This window comes from Bolinopsis microptera, chromosome 2 (genome assembly GCF_026151205.1).
Source record: "Bolinopsis microptera isolate Bmic1 chromosome 2, MBARI_Bmic_1.0, whole genome shotgun sequence".
Classification (NCBI taxonomy): domain Eukaryota; kingdom Metazoa; phylum Ctenophora; class Tentaculata; order Lobata; family Bolinopsidae; genus Bolinopsis; species Bolinopsis microptera.
In genome coordinates, this window is record NC_087073.1 from 19,089,180 (window position 1) to 19,104,401 (window position 15,222).

The 15,222-nt window shown below is 37.3% G+C and overlaps 1 protein-coding gene and 1 pseudogene across 1 annotated transcript; both read left to right on the forward strand.

The window, feature by feature from the left end:
• Nucleotides 1-2,583: 2,583 nt before the first annotated feature.
• LOC134826875 (zinc finger protein 436-like) lies at nucleotides 2,584-4,404 on the forward strand (annotated as a pseudogene).
• A 1,589-nt stretch (nucleotides 4,405-5,993) lies between these two features.
• On the forward strand, nucleotides 5,994-7,085 carry LOC134826876 (zinc finger protein 300-like). Its single transcript, XM_063839378.1, has one exon. It carries the CDS (start codon nucleotides 5,994-5,996, stop codon nucleotides 7,083-7,085), a length of 1,092 nt encoding a protein of 363 aa, XP_063695448.1.
• Nucleotides 7,086-15,222: the final 8,137 nt, after the last annotated feature.

Consider the following 15,222-nt stretch of genomic DNA (forward strand, 5'->3'; position numbering starts at 1 on the left):
TGCTTTATATATAGTTTGATAAGCATGCAAAGTTTCAAAGTATTTCAAGAAGAACTGTAATCACAACGGCACACCAACGTTTACAGAAAATGGTAAAAACAGCAATTTTCAGTGATTTTAGCAATTTTTAATCAATTTGGGCGTGTCCCCACGTGTGCAACTTTTAGATTTTTAACTTTAAAACTAGCCTAATGCACAATTTATACCTATAGGAAGCAGAACTGAGCTCCACAACCCAAGGGATAGCCCAACACCAGAGAATACTAAATCGCAAAATTGACGTTTTTATAAAATAATTCTTCAAAAAAGTACTAACTTCAATGGCAAATATCTTTATGAAGGAGCAAGGTAGGGAAACTTTCCGGTAGATTTTCAGAATGCTTGAACAATTATCTAATGTGAAAATGTCCTCAGATTTTAGATAAAATTACTCCTTAATGGTGTAAAATCAGTTTGAAAAGTTGTTATTTTGTCAAAAATCAAGTTTTAAAAACACTTAATTTGATGACGTCATCAAGTGGTGATGATGACGTTAAATTATTTTTTGATATAATTGAAACTGAAGTGTAAACAATTATCTTTAAGACCTGTGGTCGGAAATTGCTGTATCTTTTATACTTTTGAATCTCCGGACACTTAAATTCAGGCTACAATTGACTACATTTGACTGGCAAAGCGTCTATCCCTGAATATATGTATCACGACAATCTATCGTAAAACAGGGGTTCCAGAAAACCCATTTCCCGATACTCCTGAAACACGCAATTTTTTTTACAGTCGATTTGGTCAACGTCTAGACGCCCTGCAAAGTTTCAGATCTCTAACTCAATTTTAACATGGTTTTTAAGGCACCTGAATATGGCAATTTTGGGTTTTTTACCGAATTTCGTATAACATGCTGGCGCGTATTTTGCGCAAATTTCTTAAAAACCTCCACATAACTATTTCTTGTTCCTGTCATCTTTAACATTGAATTAGAATGATTTGAACTTAAATATACCTGCTGAACTACTTTCGATGAGTCTTAATGCCCGAAAAACAATAAAGGGTTATAAAAGAAAAGGGGGTAAATAGTAAAGGGGGTAAATAGTAAAGGGGGTAAATAGTATTGTGAATATAAGAGGCACGGTCATGCTTGCCAGCATTGTGATACCTTATCGGACCTTATTTGGACGGACATTAAATGAACGGACATAATTATGAACGGACATTAATATGAACGCTAGAAGGCACTCAAAACCATCAAAAATCCGATTTTTTTCCATTTTTTAAGACTTTTTTTTATTTCAGAAAATGATTTTTAAATCCATTTTTTATACAGTAAGTAAGAAAAGCAGTCGTTAACAGTAAAAATCTTAAAATATGAATTCTTATAGCAAAACTAATAGTTTCGATTAATTGCATCAATTATCACATGCTGTAAAAATCTCTTCGGGTTGCTTTCGGGTGGATACTTGATTGACGTTGTCAACCCTTCCAGATCGTTGCTCTGCTTCGCAGAGCAACAACCTGTGACCGAACGTTTGAGGGGGTTCCGGACTCAAAGTTTTTCTACAAGTAAAAACTACTTTTCTCCGTGTTTTAAGCTATTTCGATCATTTTGAGCCAATTACAAAATTTTACATTTTTTCTAATTAGCTAATTGATAATTATCCAATTAACTAATTGTCTGACGTAAAAAGTGTCTTTACAACAGTTTTTCCTCCTGATAAGATGAACACCCTCGATTAATCTGCAAGCTTTTGCGATGATCAAAACTAAGGATATTCGACAAACAAGAAAGGTGGTAAAAAGTGGTAAAAGTGGCAAAAAGTGGGCGTAAGACACGTGGAAAAGTTTGGAAAAGTTGGTCAGCCATAAAGGGCACCCAATGGGACTCAAAAACGTCAAAAATCCTTCGAAAGCTTCTTGTGTCGGTCGATCGATTTTTTCAGTACTACGATCTGTCTGTACTATACTGTCCGTGATCTAGCTCGTGATGTTAAACGTGACCTTTCCTAAATCTTGACCAGATTCATGATCTTGTAATACTACAGAATACTACAGAATTCTGTAAAGAGTGATCACCGTAAAATTTACATCACGAACATCACGAACTAGATCACGGACTGTATGGTTATGCAATATTCAAATATATATTCAGATATATTCAGCTACATAACATTATCGTGGAGCTTTAGTTTAAAGACTGTAGTTTAATTGTTTCCAAGATTAGGTTTAGAAGTTTATTATAATAGTAATAAATGTATGTATATATGTATTATCTTTTATTTGCAACTAATTATCGGCAAAATATCAAAATAACATTTTAAACTTTGAACGAATTTGACTACCCTCTCCGCCATTTCCCTATTTTCTGTGATCAAGGCTTGTTTTTTTCATTGGGTCTTTCTATTCTCTAATTAGCTAGCTTTAAGTATGATGCTCCATGAACAGAGCTAACATTTTTCCAATTAATTCTTATCTGAAATATCGTATCGGAGATAATACACCTCGAATTTACATTCATATCATTTTCTAGTGACCATCATCAAATACCAACATATTCACACGTATGCGTACGGTTGTTGACTTTCCAGTAAAATGAAGCAGCAAAATGTACCAGAGTTTAAAGATGATATGAAGATGGAAGAAGATTGCATCCTACCAGAATTGATAAAGACAGATATCAAGAAAGAGGGCCTGGAAGATTACATCGTACCAGAATTGATAAAGACAGATATCAAGAAAGAGGGCCTGGAAGATTACATCGTACCAGAATTGATGAAGACAGATATCAAGAAAGAGGAAGATAATCTTGTTATTAAATCAGAAAGGTATTCGAATCCTACTTCTCAGATGCATTGTCCCATCCAAGAATCAGCATTACCTTGTCAACAGTTGGTTCATACTGATGAAAAGACTTACAAGACTGAATGTTCGTACAGTGCAAGCAAAACAACAGCTTTAGTTCTACATCAACAGATTCATACTGGTGAAAAAACTTATAAATGCTCTGAATGTTCCTACAGTGCAAGCCGAAAGAGAGCTTTAGTTTTACATCGTCGGACTCATACTGGCGAAAAAATGTACAGCTGCTCTGAATGTTCCTACAGTTCAAGCCAAAAATCAGCTTTAGTTTCACATCGACGGACTCATACTGGTGAAAAGCCATATAAATGCTCTGAATGTTCCTACAGCGCAAGCGTAAAACCAAATTTAGTTCGCCATCAGCTGATTCACACTGGTGAAAAACCTTACAAATGCTCTGAATGTTCCTACAGCTCAAGCCAAAAATCAGCTTTAGTTTCACATCGACGGACTCATACTGGTGAAAAACCATATAGTTGCTCTGAATGTTCCTACAGTTCATGCCAAAAATCAGTTTTAGTTTCACATCGACGGACTCATACTGGTGAAAAACCATATAAATGCTCTGAATGTTCCTACAGTGCAAGCAACAGATCAAATTTAGTTTGCCATCGGCGGACTCATACTGGCGAAAAGCCATATAAATGCTCTGAATGTTCCTACAGTGCAAGCCGAAAGAGAGCTTTAGTTTTACATCGTCGGACTCATACTGGCGAAAAAATGTACAGCTGCTCTGAATGTTCCTACAGTTCAAGCCAAAAATCAGCTTTAGTTTCACATCGACGGACTCATACTGGTGAAAAGCCATATAAGTGCTCTGAATGTTCCTACAGCGCAAGCGTAAAACCAAATTTAGTTCGCCATCAGCTGATTCACACTGGTGAAAAACCTTACAAATGCTCTGAATGTTCCTACAGCTCAAGCCAAAAATCAGCTTTAGTTTCACATCGACGGACTCATACTGGTGAAAAACCATATAGTTGCTCTGAATGATCCTACAGTTCAAGCCAAAAATCAGTTTTAGGTTCACATCGACGGACTCATACTGGTGAAAAACCATATAAATGCTCTGAATGTTCCTACAGTGCAAGCAACAGATCAAATTTAGTTTGCCATCGGCGGACTCATACTGGCGAAAAGCCATATAAATGCTCTAAATGTTCCAACAGTGCAAACCTAAAACCAAATGACAGTAAAAATACATATCGATCTTCTGAATGTTCTTATGATGGTTGTCATAAGTCAACTTTGGCTTTTCCAAAGCGGAACTATACCGGAGAAAACTCACACACTTTTCATGAAAAACAAAACGATAGTGTTGAAAGACCCCTTTTTGTTAAACCTATACCTTTCGTGAAGCCTCTAACATCTTTAGCTGAGTCAGCTGACTCCCTACTCTCCAGTTCCAGCTTACTTCCCGGTTCCTTCTCCAGTTACCAACCAACATCTCACTTGTCTCCCCCAGCAATAAGTGGAACAACAAATTTCTCAACAGTTAATACCACAAAAGCCGCCAAGGGGGTGGGTGGATCTTTTGACAAAATTCCAAAATGACATTTACTCTTAGTCGACGTCGAGTAGAGAACTTGGTACTTGATCCCCCCTCCCGGAGTTATAGGAAGTTAAATTCAATCTTCACTAGTCAAGTCACGGCTGTTATACTTGGAAATCACGTTAAATTAGTTTGGCTTTTTGTTTACCCTCACCGGTGATGTTTTATAATTTTGCTTACAGACTATCGTGATTGCTTGATAATTTTGTTGCAGGCTGATGCAAATTTCGACTGAGCGAGTTCATATACTTTTGCAATTTCCCGAATTTTAGGTATTTTAAGTTGGGGAATGGGGGAAAAACGTGGGAAGGCGACACAATGCACATAGGTATGTTTGGTCACTGATATCACACCTGACACCATGCAACAGGTGCGAAGTAAAGCTCAAAAGTCAAAACCGTTACCGTGGAGCTTTAGTTTGGAGAGTTCTAGTTTTAGGGAGCATCCACATATCAGTATTACTATTACGTCAGCAAGTTTTTGGCCATTGTTTGTTGTTACCCAATCCGTCAATCCGTGTTAGCAACTGTTTTCACATAGCCAATGATAGTTCGTCTGGTGCGTCGAAGTACTCCAAGGCCCATATCAGTTAAATCTTTCCAATTAATTTTAATCTGAAATGTCGATTCGAAGAGAGGATATCTCGAATTTATATTCATACTAGAAAGCCCGTGGTAACAGGGACGAAGCTAGTAGTATTCTTTGAAAGAAGGTTTTAATCGCATCAAAAAAGATCCATCCCGACCGAAGATACAGTCAATTTAAATATAAAACACTTAAAACACAACGTAATTACCACAAAACCGATCAAAATGACATTAAAACAATCTTTGCACGTGCATGTGTGCATTAAAACACCGTTGCTATGGAACCTTTTGGTTGTTACCTAAATTCCTATTTCTCATCTAATTTGCACGTGGGCGGTCGTACAGACAGACAGACGTCTACCATAGATGTGACGTTGCTAACAGGGGTAAATTGAAGCTTTGTGTGCTTTTTATTACAGCCCTGCAGTAGATTCAATGCTGTATGGGCTACAGCCGCACTGCAATGTTGTTGGCCATTAGGGGTGCCAGTCTGGGCGGTCAAGGATGTCCTAGGGTATCTCTCTTAGCTGTATCGCACAATCGCACGCGTACCCTCGGGTTTAAATAGTGTGCTCTGGGCTCGCAATTCTGTGTGGTATGGTGATGGAGGATGCCTAGGGCTAACGAAACCCCTACGCGATATAAATTCCTGCATTTCCATTGAAGAATGTGAGGTTTAGTGTCTTGTGGAGGATAACAACTATGTCAGTCCCTGTTTCGGAGTGAGCTCTGCTCCCCGTCTCACACAAGCGCTGGTGCAACCAACCCTTGACATGATCACTTTCCTGCAATGGAAACCGGGACCTGTATGCTGTGACTCTTACCTAGTTAGTCCCCGACTACTAGCGCAGTCCAGACAGGGCAACTGCAGTAATGTAGTTGCATTTATCATACAACAACAACAACAGCAGAAATAATTCTTTGAATTATAGTAGAGATTATTGTTTAGCGATGATCATCAAAGGCTAACATCTCTACACGTAGGGTAATTTACTTTCCGAAAAATGGAACAGCGAAATGCACCAGAGTTTAAAGATGATATGAAAATGGAAGAAGATTGTGTCCTACCAGAGTTGATAAAGACAGAGATCAAGAAAGAGGGCCTGGAAGATTGCAACTTACCAGAATTGATAAAGACAGAGATCAAGAAAGAGGGCCTGGAAGATTGCAACTTACCAGAATTGATAAAGTCAGAGATCAAGAAAGAGGAAGATAATCTTGTTATTAAAACAGAAAGGTATTCGAATCCTACTTCTCAGATGCATTGTCCCATCCAAGAATCAGCATTACCTTGTCAACAGTTGGTTCATACTGATGAAAAGACTTACAAGACTGAATGTTCGTACAGTGCAAGCAAAACAACAGCTTTAGTTCTACATCAACAGATTCATACTGGTGAAAAAACTTATAAATGCTCTGAATGTTCCTACAGTGCAAGCCGAAAGAGAGCTTTAGTTTTACATCGTCGGACTCATACTGGCGAAAAAATGTACAGCTGCTCTGAATGTTCCTACAGTTCAAGCCAAAAATCAGCTTTAGTTTCACATCGACGGACTCATACTGGTGAAAAGCCATATAAATGCTCTGAATGTTCCTACAGCGCAAGCGTAAAACCAAATTTAGTTCGCCATCAGCTGATTCACACTGGTGAAAAACCTTACAAATGCTCTGAATGTTCCTACAGCTCAAGCCAAAAATCAGCTTTAGTTTCACATCGACGGACTCATACTGGTGAAAAACCATATAGTTGCTCTGAATGTTCCTACAGTTCAAGCCAAAAATCAGTTTTAGTTTCACATCGACGGACTCATACTGGTGAAAAACCATATAAATGCTCTGAATGTTCCTACAGTGCAAGCAACAGATCAAATTTAGTTTGCCATCGGCGGACTCATACTGGCGAAAAGCCATATAAATGCTCTGAATGTTCCTACAGTGCAAGCCGAAAGAGAGCTTTAGTTTTACATCGTCGGACTCATACTGGCGAAAAAATGTACAGCTGCTCTGAATGTTCCTACAGTTCAAGCCAAAAATCAGCTTTAGTTTCACATCGACGGACTCATACTGGTGAAAAACCATATAGTTGCTCTGAATGATCCTACAGTTCAAGCCAAAAATCAGTTTTAGGTTCACATCGACGGACTCATACTGGTGAAAAACCTTACAAATACTCTGAATGTTCCTACAGTGCAAGCAACAGATCAAATTTAGTTTGCCATCGGCGGACTCATACTGGCGAAAAGCCATATAAATGCTCTAAATGTTCCAACAGTGCAAACCCAAAATCAAATGACAGTAAAAATACATATCGATCTTCTGAATGTTCTTATGATGGTTGTCATAAGTCAACTTTGGCTTTTCCAAAGCGGAACTATACCGGAGAAAACTCACACACTTTTCATGAAAAACAAAACGATAGTGTTGAAAGACCCCTTTTTGTTAAACCTATACCTTTCGTGAAGCCTCTAACATCTTTAGCTGAGTCAGCTGACTCCCTACTCTCCAGTTCCAGCTTACTTCCCGGTTCCTTCTCCAGTTACCAACCAACATCTCACTTGTCTCCCCCAGCAATAAGTGGAACAACAAATTTCTCAACAGTTAATACCTTGTCAATTACAGCTGATTCATACTGATGAGAAGTCTTACAAATGCTCTGAATGTTCGTACAGTGCAAGCCGAAAACACAATTTAGTTCGTCATAAGCTGATTCACACTGGTGAAAAGCCTTACAAATGCTCTGAATGTTCCTACAGTGCAAGCCAAAAGAGAGCTTTAGTTTTACATCGACGGACTCATACTGGTGAAAAGCCATATAAATGCTCTGAATGTTCATACAGTACAAGCGTACAACCGAATTTAGTTCGCCATCAGCTGATTCACACTGGTGAAAAACCTTACAAATGCTCTGAATGTTCCTACAGTGCAAGCGTAAAACCCAATTTAGTTCGTCATCAGCTGATTCACACTGGTGAAAAACCTTACAAATGCTCTGAATGTTCCTACAGTGCAAACCAAAAGATAGCATTAGTTTTACATCGGCGGACTCATACTGGCGAAAAACCATATAAATGCTCTGAATGTTCCTACACTGCAAGCGACAGATCAAATTTAGTTTTGCCATCGGCGGACTCATACTGGTGAAAAACCATATAAATGCTCTAAAAGTAAATGTTCCAACAGTGCAAGCCTTAAACCAAATGACAGTAAAAATACATATCGATCTTCTGAATGTTCTTTTATTGGTTTTCATAAGTCAATCTTATAGCTGCAGGAACTGGACGAAGTTTTTAACTCAAATCAAATTTAATGATCAAAGCCAAAAGCTGATGTAAAAGGTTTTGTAAAAGGTTTTGTAAAGTGAAATTAGTTTCTTATTTTCATAGTTAATATTCGGGTTTTATCAAGTTTTCGAGCAACTATTACATGTAAGACCTAACCTTCATTTGGATATTTAAAAGACAAATTAAATACACACAAGGGTTTACGGTAAAGTAAATCGGGGTTTACTGTAGGAATCAGTAAAACCGCAATTTACCTTACCGTTAATCCCGGTTTACCGTACAGCCCATACTCATAGGGAGTTTAAGCAGACTGAAACTATTAATATTATATCGTTAAATTCGCTGATAATGATGATACTCATACATTGTACACTGTGTTCATACTTCAATTTAAAGCCGCATACAGTTCAGTGTGTTGATAAGAACACAACTGATACGAAAGCGAGTGAATTTGTAACGTTACTAGAATAGACTGTGCATGCAACTGTCGGAAAATCTATATATTCGAGAGTAGGTTGAACAATTAATACCAGATTATACGAGTAAGTTCTTTATTTCAAAGTTAAAGTCATAAAATAAGCACAAGAATCGCATAAATATACTTGATTATCTAATCGATTGTGATAATTTTCTTGCTTGAATCATTTAAGTTGTCAAATAATTTAACGTTCTATTCGTTGTCGTGAGCTTTTAAAACCAATACTTATAAATGTAAAACTAAAAGAGTACGAAGTTCAAGATTAAATGTAAATTTATTCATTATTTGATACAACAATCTGTTTGTAGTGATACTGTAAATACTAAATTGTGAAATTGTGAAATGAAATATAAGGTCAAAATATCAAATCTGTATATAAATATTAGTGAAGCTAACAAAAAAGCAGTAGAATTCCTGCAGTCCAAGTAATTGGTATATACTATTGGTTCATTTAAAAACACAAATTCAAACTAAAATGTGGTCTAAGTTTCAGTTTCCATAATTATTAATTTATTTCTGATAGGTGTGGATTCTTGTGTGGAGGCATATTGACAGTGATTCTGGGGTTTGAATTTCATCAGTCAATAGTGGATGCTGATTGGTTAATTGCTGTCACGCGTCAAAACAATATGCCTCACTTCCCCACCAGAATCTACATCTATTAAACCTAAGTTGAAATTGTCGTCGTGATAGTATCAGCCATGATGTCCCTTTTATTTGCCTAAGTCTTCTTATTCCTGAGAAGAAATGAAGAAATATATTAGAATTATTAATTCTTCTTCCAGTCGTTTATGAATTAAACACAAATTACTTATATAACTCAAACTTCAGTTAACATTACAGCCTCACCCAGTTCGAAGGTTGTTGCGATGTCTGTTGTACATCTTTGTCCGGAAAAACTTTCTAATGCTCTTCAAAGTAAGCACATGCAAATTGATCACAATCTGAAGGAACAGCAAAAAGTCGGCTAGTCTGTATAAGTGGTGGTTGAATTCTTCTTCGGAAATGTGTAATTCTATGATTTGGTAAACAGCAAATGGAAGGAAGGAGATGCAAGACCCTTTTCCACTTCAGACTTTCTCCACGCTTGCTAACGATCTCTTTAGCCATGATTATCATTTGAATTGTGGTTGTAACAACAATACAGTTTAGAATAGAGATAAATATGGCTGTTGTCAACGTCCTAATCCGACGCCAAATATTTCTACTCAAAACAAAGTCGCAACCATAACCTTTGTATGAAAAGCAAATTTCCCATTCATAATCAAGGATCAGGGTCGTCACTAGGCCGATCGAAGCTATCAACCAAAACGCTCCACAAATCTGATGTATGGTCTTCAACGTAACTGTCGACGACTGGAGGGGGTATTTGAGGAGAAGCAGCAGGACCGAAGGCATAGCGCAAACAAGAGACAGGATGACTCCATACAAGTAATACCTACCGAGACAACACGCTGTACACAGGACGTTGCCTAGCAACCATCTATCAGCAATGAGGGAGGTAACCTTCGGAAGTATGGATACCACACAGATCATTAAGTCACATACAGCAATGTGTTGGATGATAGCTAGGAGGACCTTGTCAAGTCGGATGGCCCTGTACTTGACGGATATAATCAGAATGAATGTGTCCCCGACAAGAGATGAACAGAGAATCACTAAGAAATACACAGACCACGTGTATCTCATCACATCACTTTTAATGGAGTGCAGAGTTCCGTTACTGTAATCATATTCCAGGGTCGTCATTGTGCTACGGGTTTCCAGGAATATTAATATTATTAAACAGAAGTTTTACGTTATCTCTCTGTGGCCAATTCGTAATCAGTTTTCTGTTTTACACATTGACATAGCTACCGTAAAGTTATACAAGCGTTAGGGGTCGGTCACATATTACGTAATCAGCTGAGGGGGGGGGGGGGGGGGGGGTTTCCGAATGATTACGCTAGTGTAATTTTGACACAATAGCTATGTGTAAAACTGATTACGGAGGGGGGAAGGGGGGGGGGGGGGGGGGGGGGTAAAAATGTTCCAAAAAATGATTACGTAATATGTGAACGACTCCTTACCACCTAGAAACCCCCCCCCCCCCCCCCCCCCTTCAGTGATCACATAATATGTGAATTGAGAACTACCCCTAACACCTAAGTAGAAAGTAATACAATCGCAAATTGAATAAACGGAAACCTAGGTGGCACTAATTTAAATTAAACACAACGTATCGACCACAAAATACATATCAATTACTGATCTAGATTGGGATAAATTAAAAGCAAAAGATAAAAATACACCTTATCAAGAATTCCTGACTAAATCAAAATGAATTGCCATAGTCACGGCAGATATTATTCAACTGATAGTGATATAAACATGTTGTAAATGTAATAATATGGGGGACTAAACATAATTTAGTCAATCAATCACAGTCTGCTTGTCCTAATAATTGAGTATAGTAGCTCAATTTAACATCAAATTTAGGGTTTTCTAGAAAAAGCATCCAGACAAGTCTCACGAGTGGAGTTGTTGAATAAATGTATTACACCCTGGTCATTAGGAAATTTCGCACGAGATGGACCATGACCCGATCACGTTTTTCCAATTTATCTTTAGAAGATTGTCACAGCTAGGAAGAACTTTTAAGATATATAATAGGCATGTTGATGTATGAATTATAATGGTTATATGATTAAGGGTCTTACTAATGACCAGGGTTATCATTGTCTTTCGTTATCGTAAACCTTTCACGAGATAGCATTTATAAAAAAATTCCTATGTCAATGTGAACTGATAGGTTTTTTACCATCTCCCGAACATGATTGTTTGTTACATTTAAAGGACCAGTTAACTGAAAAATTTGTAGTCTCCAATTTGGCTAAGATTTAAATCAGCTGTGACAAACTGGTAAAGAATCGTATCGCCGAAAGAACCAACTCTCTAGCGTACGTGTAACGCGTGTTATTGCAATAATAAGCTGTGGCCTCGTGACGTCATAAAGTCCCTCAGTGCGCGCTTGCATAGCGTAATTTACATTACAAATGTTTATCATCGTCAATAAAACACATGTAACTCACTCAAATTTTAGAATTATGACTATTACCCTAGTTCTCCAAAATCCTTATAGTTTTGGCTATCATCCTAACTAAAGGAATAGCTGATTGGATGTACAGTGCTCACGTCATGATTTTAAACAGTGATATAGGTTCTTGAACAGTGGCGGGTGAATGTACGGTTAGAAAGTTTCTGCTATTACAACTTATGTCATATGTGATAATTTTGGATTGTTTTCATTGCTTAATTACACAAGCAGGGAGACTGTACCGATTATTTTTCCCCAGTCCATGAAACTCTAACGAATTTAGAAAGGATACAGATAAGTAGGAGTTTGTTCAATTCCGAGAGCAATTATATTTATAGCATAGCGAAATTTCTAACTTTAATCTGCAAGTGTCTGCCAGTACAGGAGACAAGAAGTCTGGCTACTTTACGGCCGATCCTCTGGGACCATTAGTAGAAGTAGCTTCTATCAGAACAGTGCCGTGGGAACAGAATTCCCGCCAAAATACCCGGTCTACCAAATAGTAAAATTACTGATTGGAGGTGTGTACGGTGTGAGGTGTGTTTTGAATTAGACTTCCGGCTTACCTAGTTGTTATCCTAATTGCATTATCATCGGTGCATAACATAAATAAACTACTGGTAAGTTTAAATACCAAGTGCAAACGTGTTCAGTCGATCGACCCACTGAACAACTATAGAATTTCCAAGACCCTATTATTCTCTGGCCATATATTACGGCACGATCGATTGTTAGATGGCTAAATGACCAACGTTAATCTATACAATTCTAAAACTATGAGCTAGCACTTTAATCTAAAAATACCTTTTTTATATTACTCCTGATTTTTACATTTCACGTAAAACATTGTCGCCAGAGGTTGATCATGGACACTAACAGCTTAATTTGAGATAAATGACTTATGAGTTTCTCTAAAGTTAACTCTAAAGTTGTGTAGTCCAGTCATTTATGGACATTTATGGAAATGAACCTGCAAATGTTCTAATACTCACGAAACTTTGCACAGACCTTCCCGAAGTTATGATTAAACGATTTTCGTTTGGAGACATTTTTTTGACCGTGGAGAAAACCCAGGAGGGCCACGCCCATATTGACCCAATAACGTAACCGACCCCTTGCTTCTGAAGGTCGTAGAGACTTCAAAATAGGCTTGAACGAAGCCGCATATGCATGTTTATATAGGAGTTATTGAGCAACACATGGCCTAAAATCCTTACTTTTCGATAAATTCGCCAAAAACCATTTTGGGCGTGGTGCTAAGCCCATTTCGATATGATCGTGATGGAGTCTTCAGACAGGATGCAAAAGAACTGCAATTAGCATATTAATATATGACTTACGAACAAACTTATGCCTTAAAGTACTTACTTTTTCAGTTATTGGCGAAAAACTGATTTTCGGTTCAAGAAATCATGCAAAACTATGGGTATCTGGTTAATTGGGCTATGAAGGCCCTAAAGGTTTTTGAATGTGTGCAAATTGTGCAGAATGGTCATGTTTATATACAACTTATAAAGCAACATGTACCCTAAATTACTTACTTTTCGAGTTATTCGGGGGAAAAGATTGTATTATGTCCATTTTTTACCTGTAAAATACAGTCTCACGAGCTACTCTGCGCGCAAGAGGGACTTCATGACGTCATCGCCAAAATAATACAAACGCTATTTACACGCGTTAGAGAGCAGTTAGAGATTTAGGAATTTCGACTCGTTGCTTAGTTTGCTATTTGTCACAATCTGTCAAAATATGAGGATAACTTTTTTTCAGTTAACTGGTCCTTTAAAGTCGAAATATAAACTGATATCTTCATTAATAAGGAGGAAGTTTCAACGATTTCGAAATTTTTCCTTTGAAAACATTTCCTTGTGTTTGGGTAAACATATCGGTCGATCACTGACTGAATTTGCCACTTTATACTCATTCAAGTTGGCATTAAATTTATATATAATGACATTGAACTGTCGTGGTAAAGCAGAATTTGTTCGAAATCACGAATGAGCAAAATTATCACCTTTCGCACGTGCAAACTATGAGCGGACGTTGCGTGCGCATCCAATATTGAATCGCCGTAAATTTTTGCGTGTTGGTGCTTTATATATAGTTTGATAAGCATGCAAAGTTTCAAAGTATTTCAAGAAGAACTGTAATCACAACGGCACACCAACGTTTACAGAAAATGGTAAAAACAGCAATTTTCAGTGATTTTAGCAATTTTTAATCAATTTGGGCGTGTCCCCACGTGTGCAACTTTTAGATTTTTAACTTTAAAACTAGCCTAATGCACAATTTATACCTATAGGAAGCAGAACTGAGCTCCACAACCCAAGGGATAGCCCAACACCAGAGAATACTAAATCGCAAAATTGACGTTTTTATAAAATAATTCTTCAAAAAAGTACTAACTTCAATGGCAAATATCTTTATGAAGGAGCAAGGTAGGGAAACTTTCCGGTAGATTTTCAGAATGCTTGAACAATTATCTAATGTGAAAATGTCCTCAGATTTTAGATAAAATTACTCCTTAATGGTGTAAAATCAGTTTGAAAAGTTGTTATTTTGTCAAAAATCAAGTTTTAAAAACACTTAATTTGATGACGTCATCAAGTGGTGATGATGACGTTAAATTATTTTTTGATATAATTGAAACTGAAGTGTAAACAATTATCTTTAAGACCTGTGGTCGGAAATTGCTGTATCTTTTATACTTTTGAATCTCCGGACACTTAAATTCAGGCTACAATTGACTACATTTGACTGGCAAAGCGTCTATCCCTGAATATATGTATCACGACAATCTATCGTAAAACAGGGGTTCCAGAAAACCCATTTCCCGATACTCCTGAAACACGCAATTTTTTTTACAGTCGATTTGGTCAACGTCTAGACGCCCTGCAAAGTTTCAGATCTCTAACTCAATTTTAACATGGTTTTTAAGGCACCTGAATATGGCAATTTTGGGTTTTTTACCGAATTTCGTATAACATGCTGGCGCGTATTTTGCGCAAATTTCTTAAAAACCTCCACATAACTATTTCTTGTTCCTGTCATCTTTAACATTGAATTAGAATGATTTGAACTTAAATATACCTGCTGAACTACTTTCGATGAGTCTTAATGCCCGAAAAACAATAAAGGGTTATAAAAGAAAAGGGGGTAAATAGTAAAGGGGGTAAATAGTAAAGGGGGTAAATAGTAAAGGGGGTAAATAGTATTGTGAATATAAGAGGCACGGTCATGCTTGCCAGCATTGTGATACCTTATCGGACCTTATTTGGACGGACATTAAATGAACGGACATAATTATGAACGGACATTAATATGAACGCTAGAAGGCACTCAAAACCATCAAAAATCCGATTTTTTTCCATTTTTTAAGACTTTTTTTTATTTCAGAA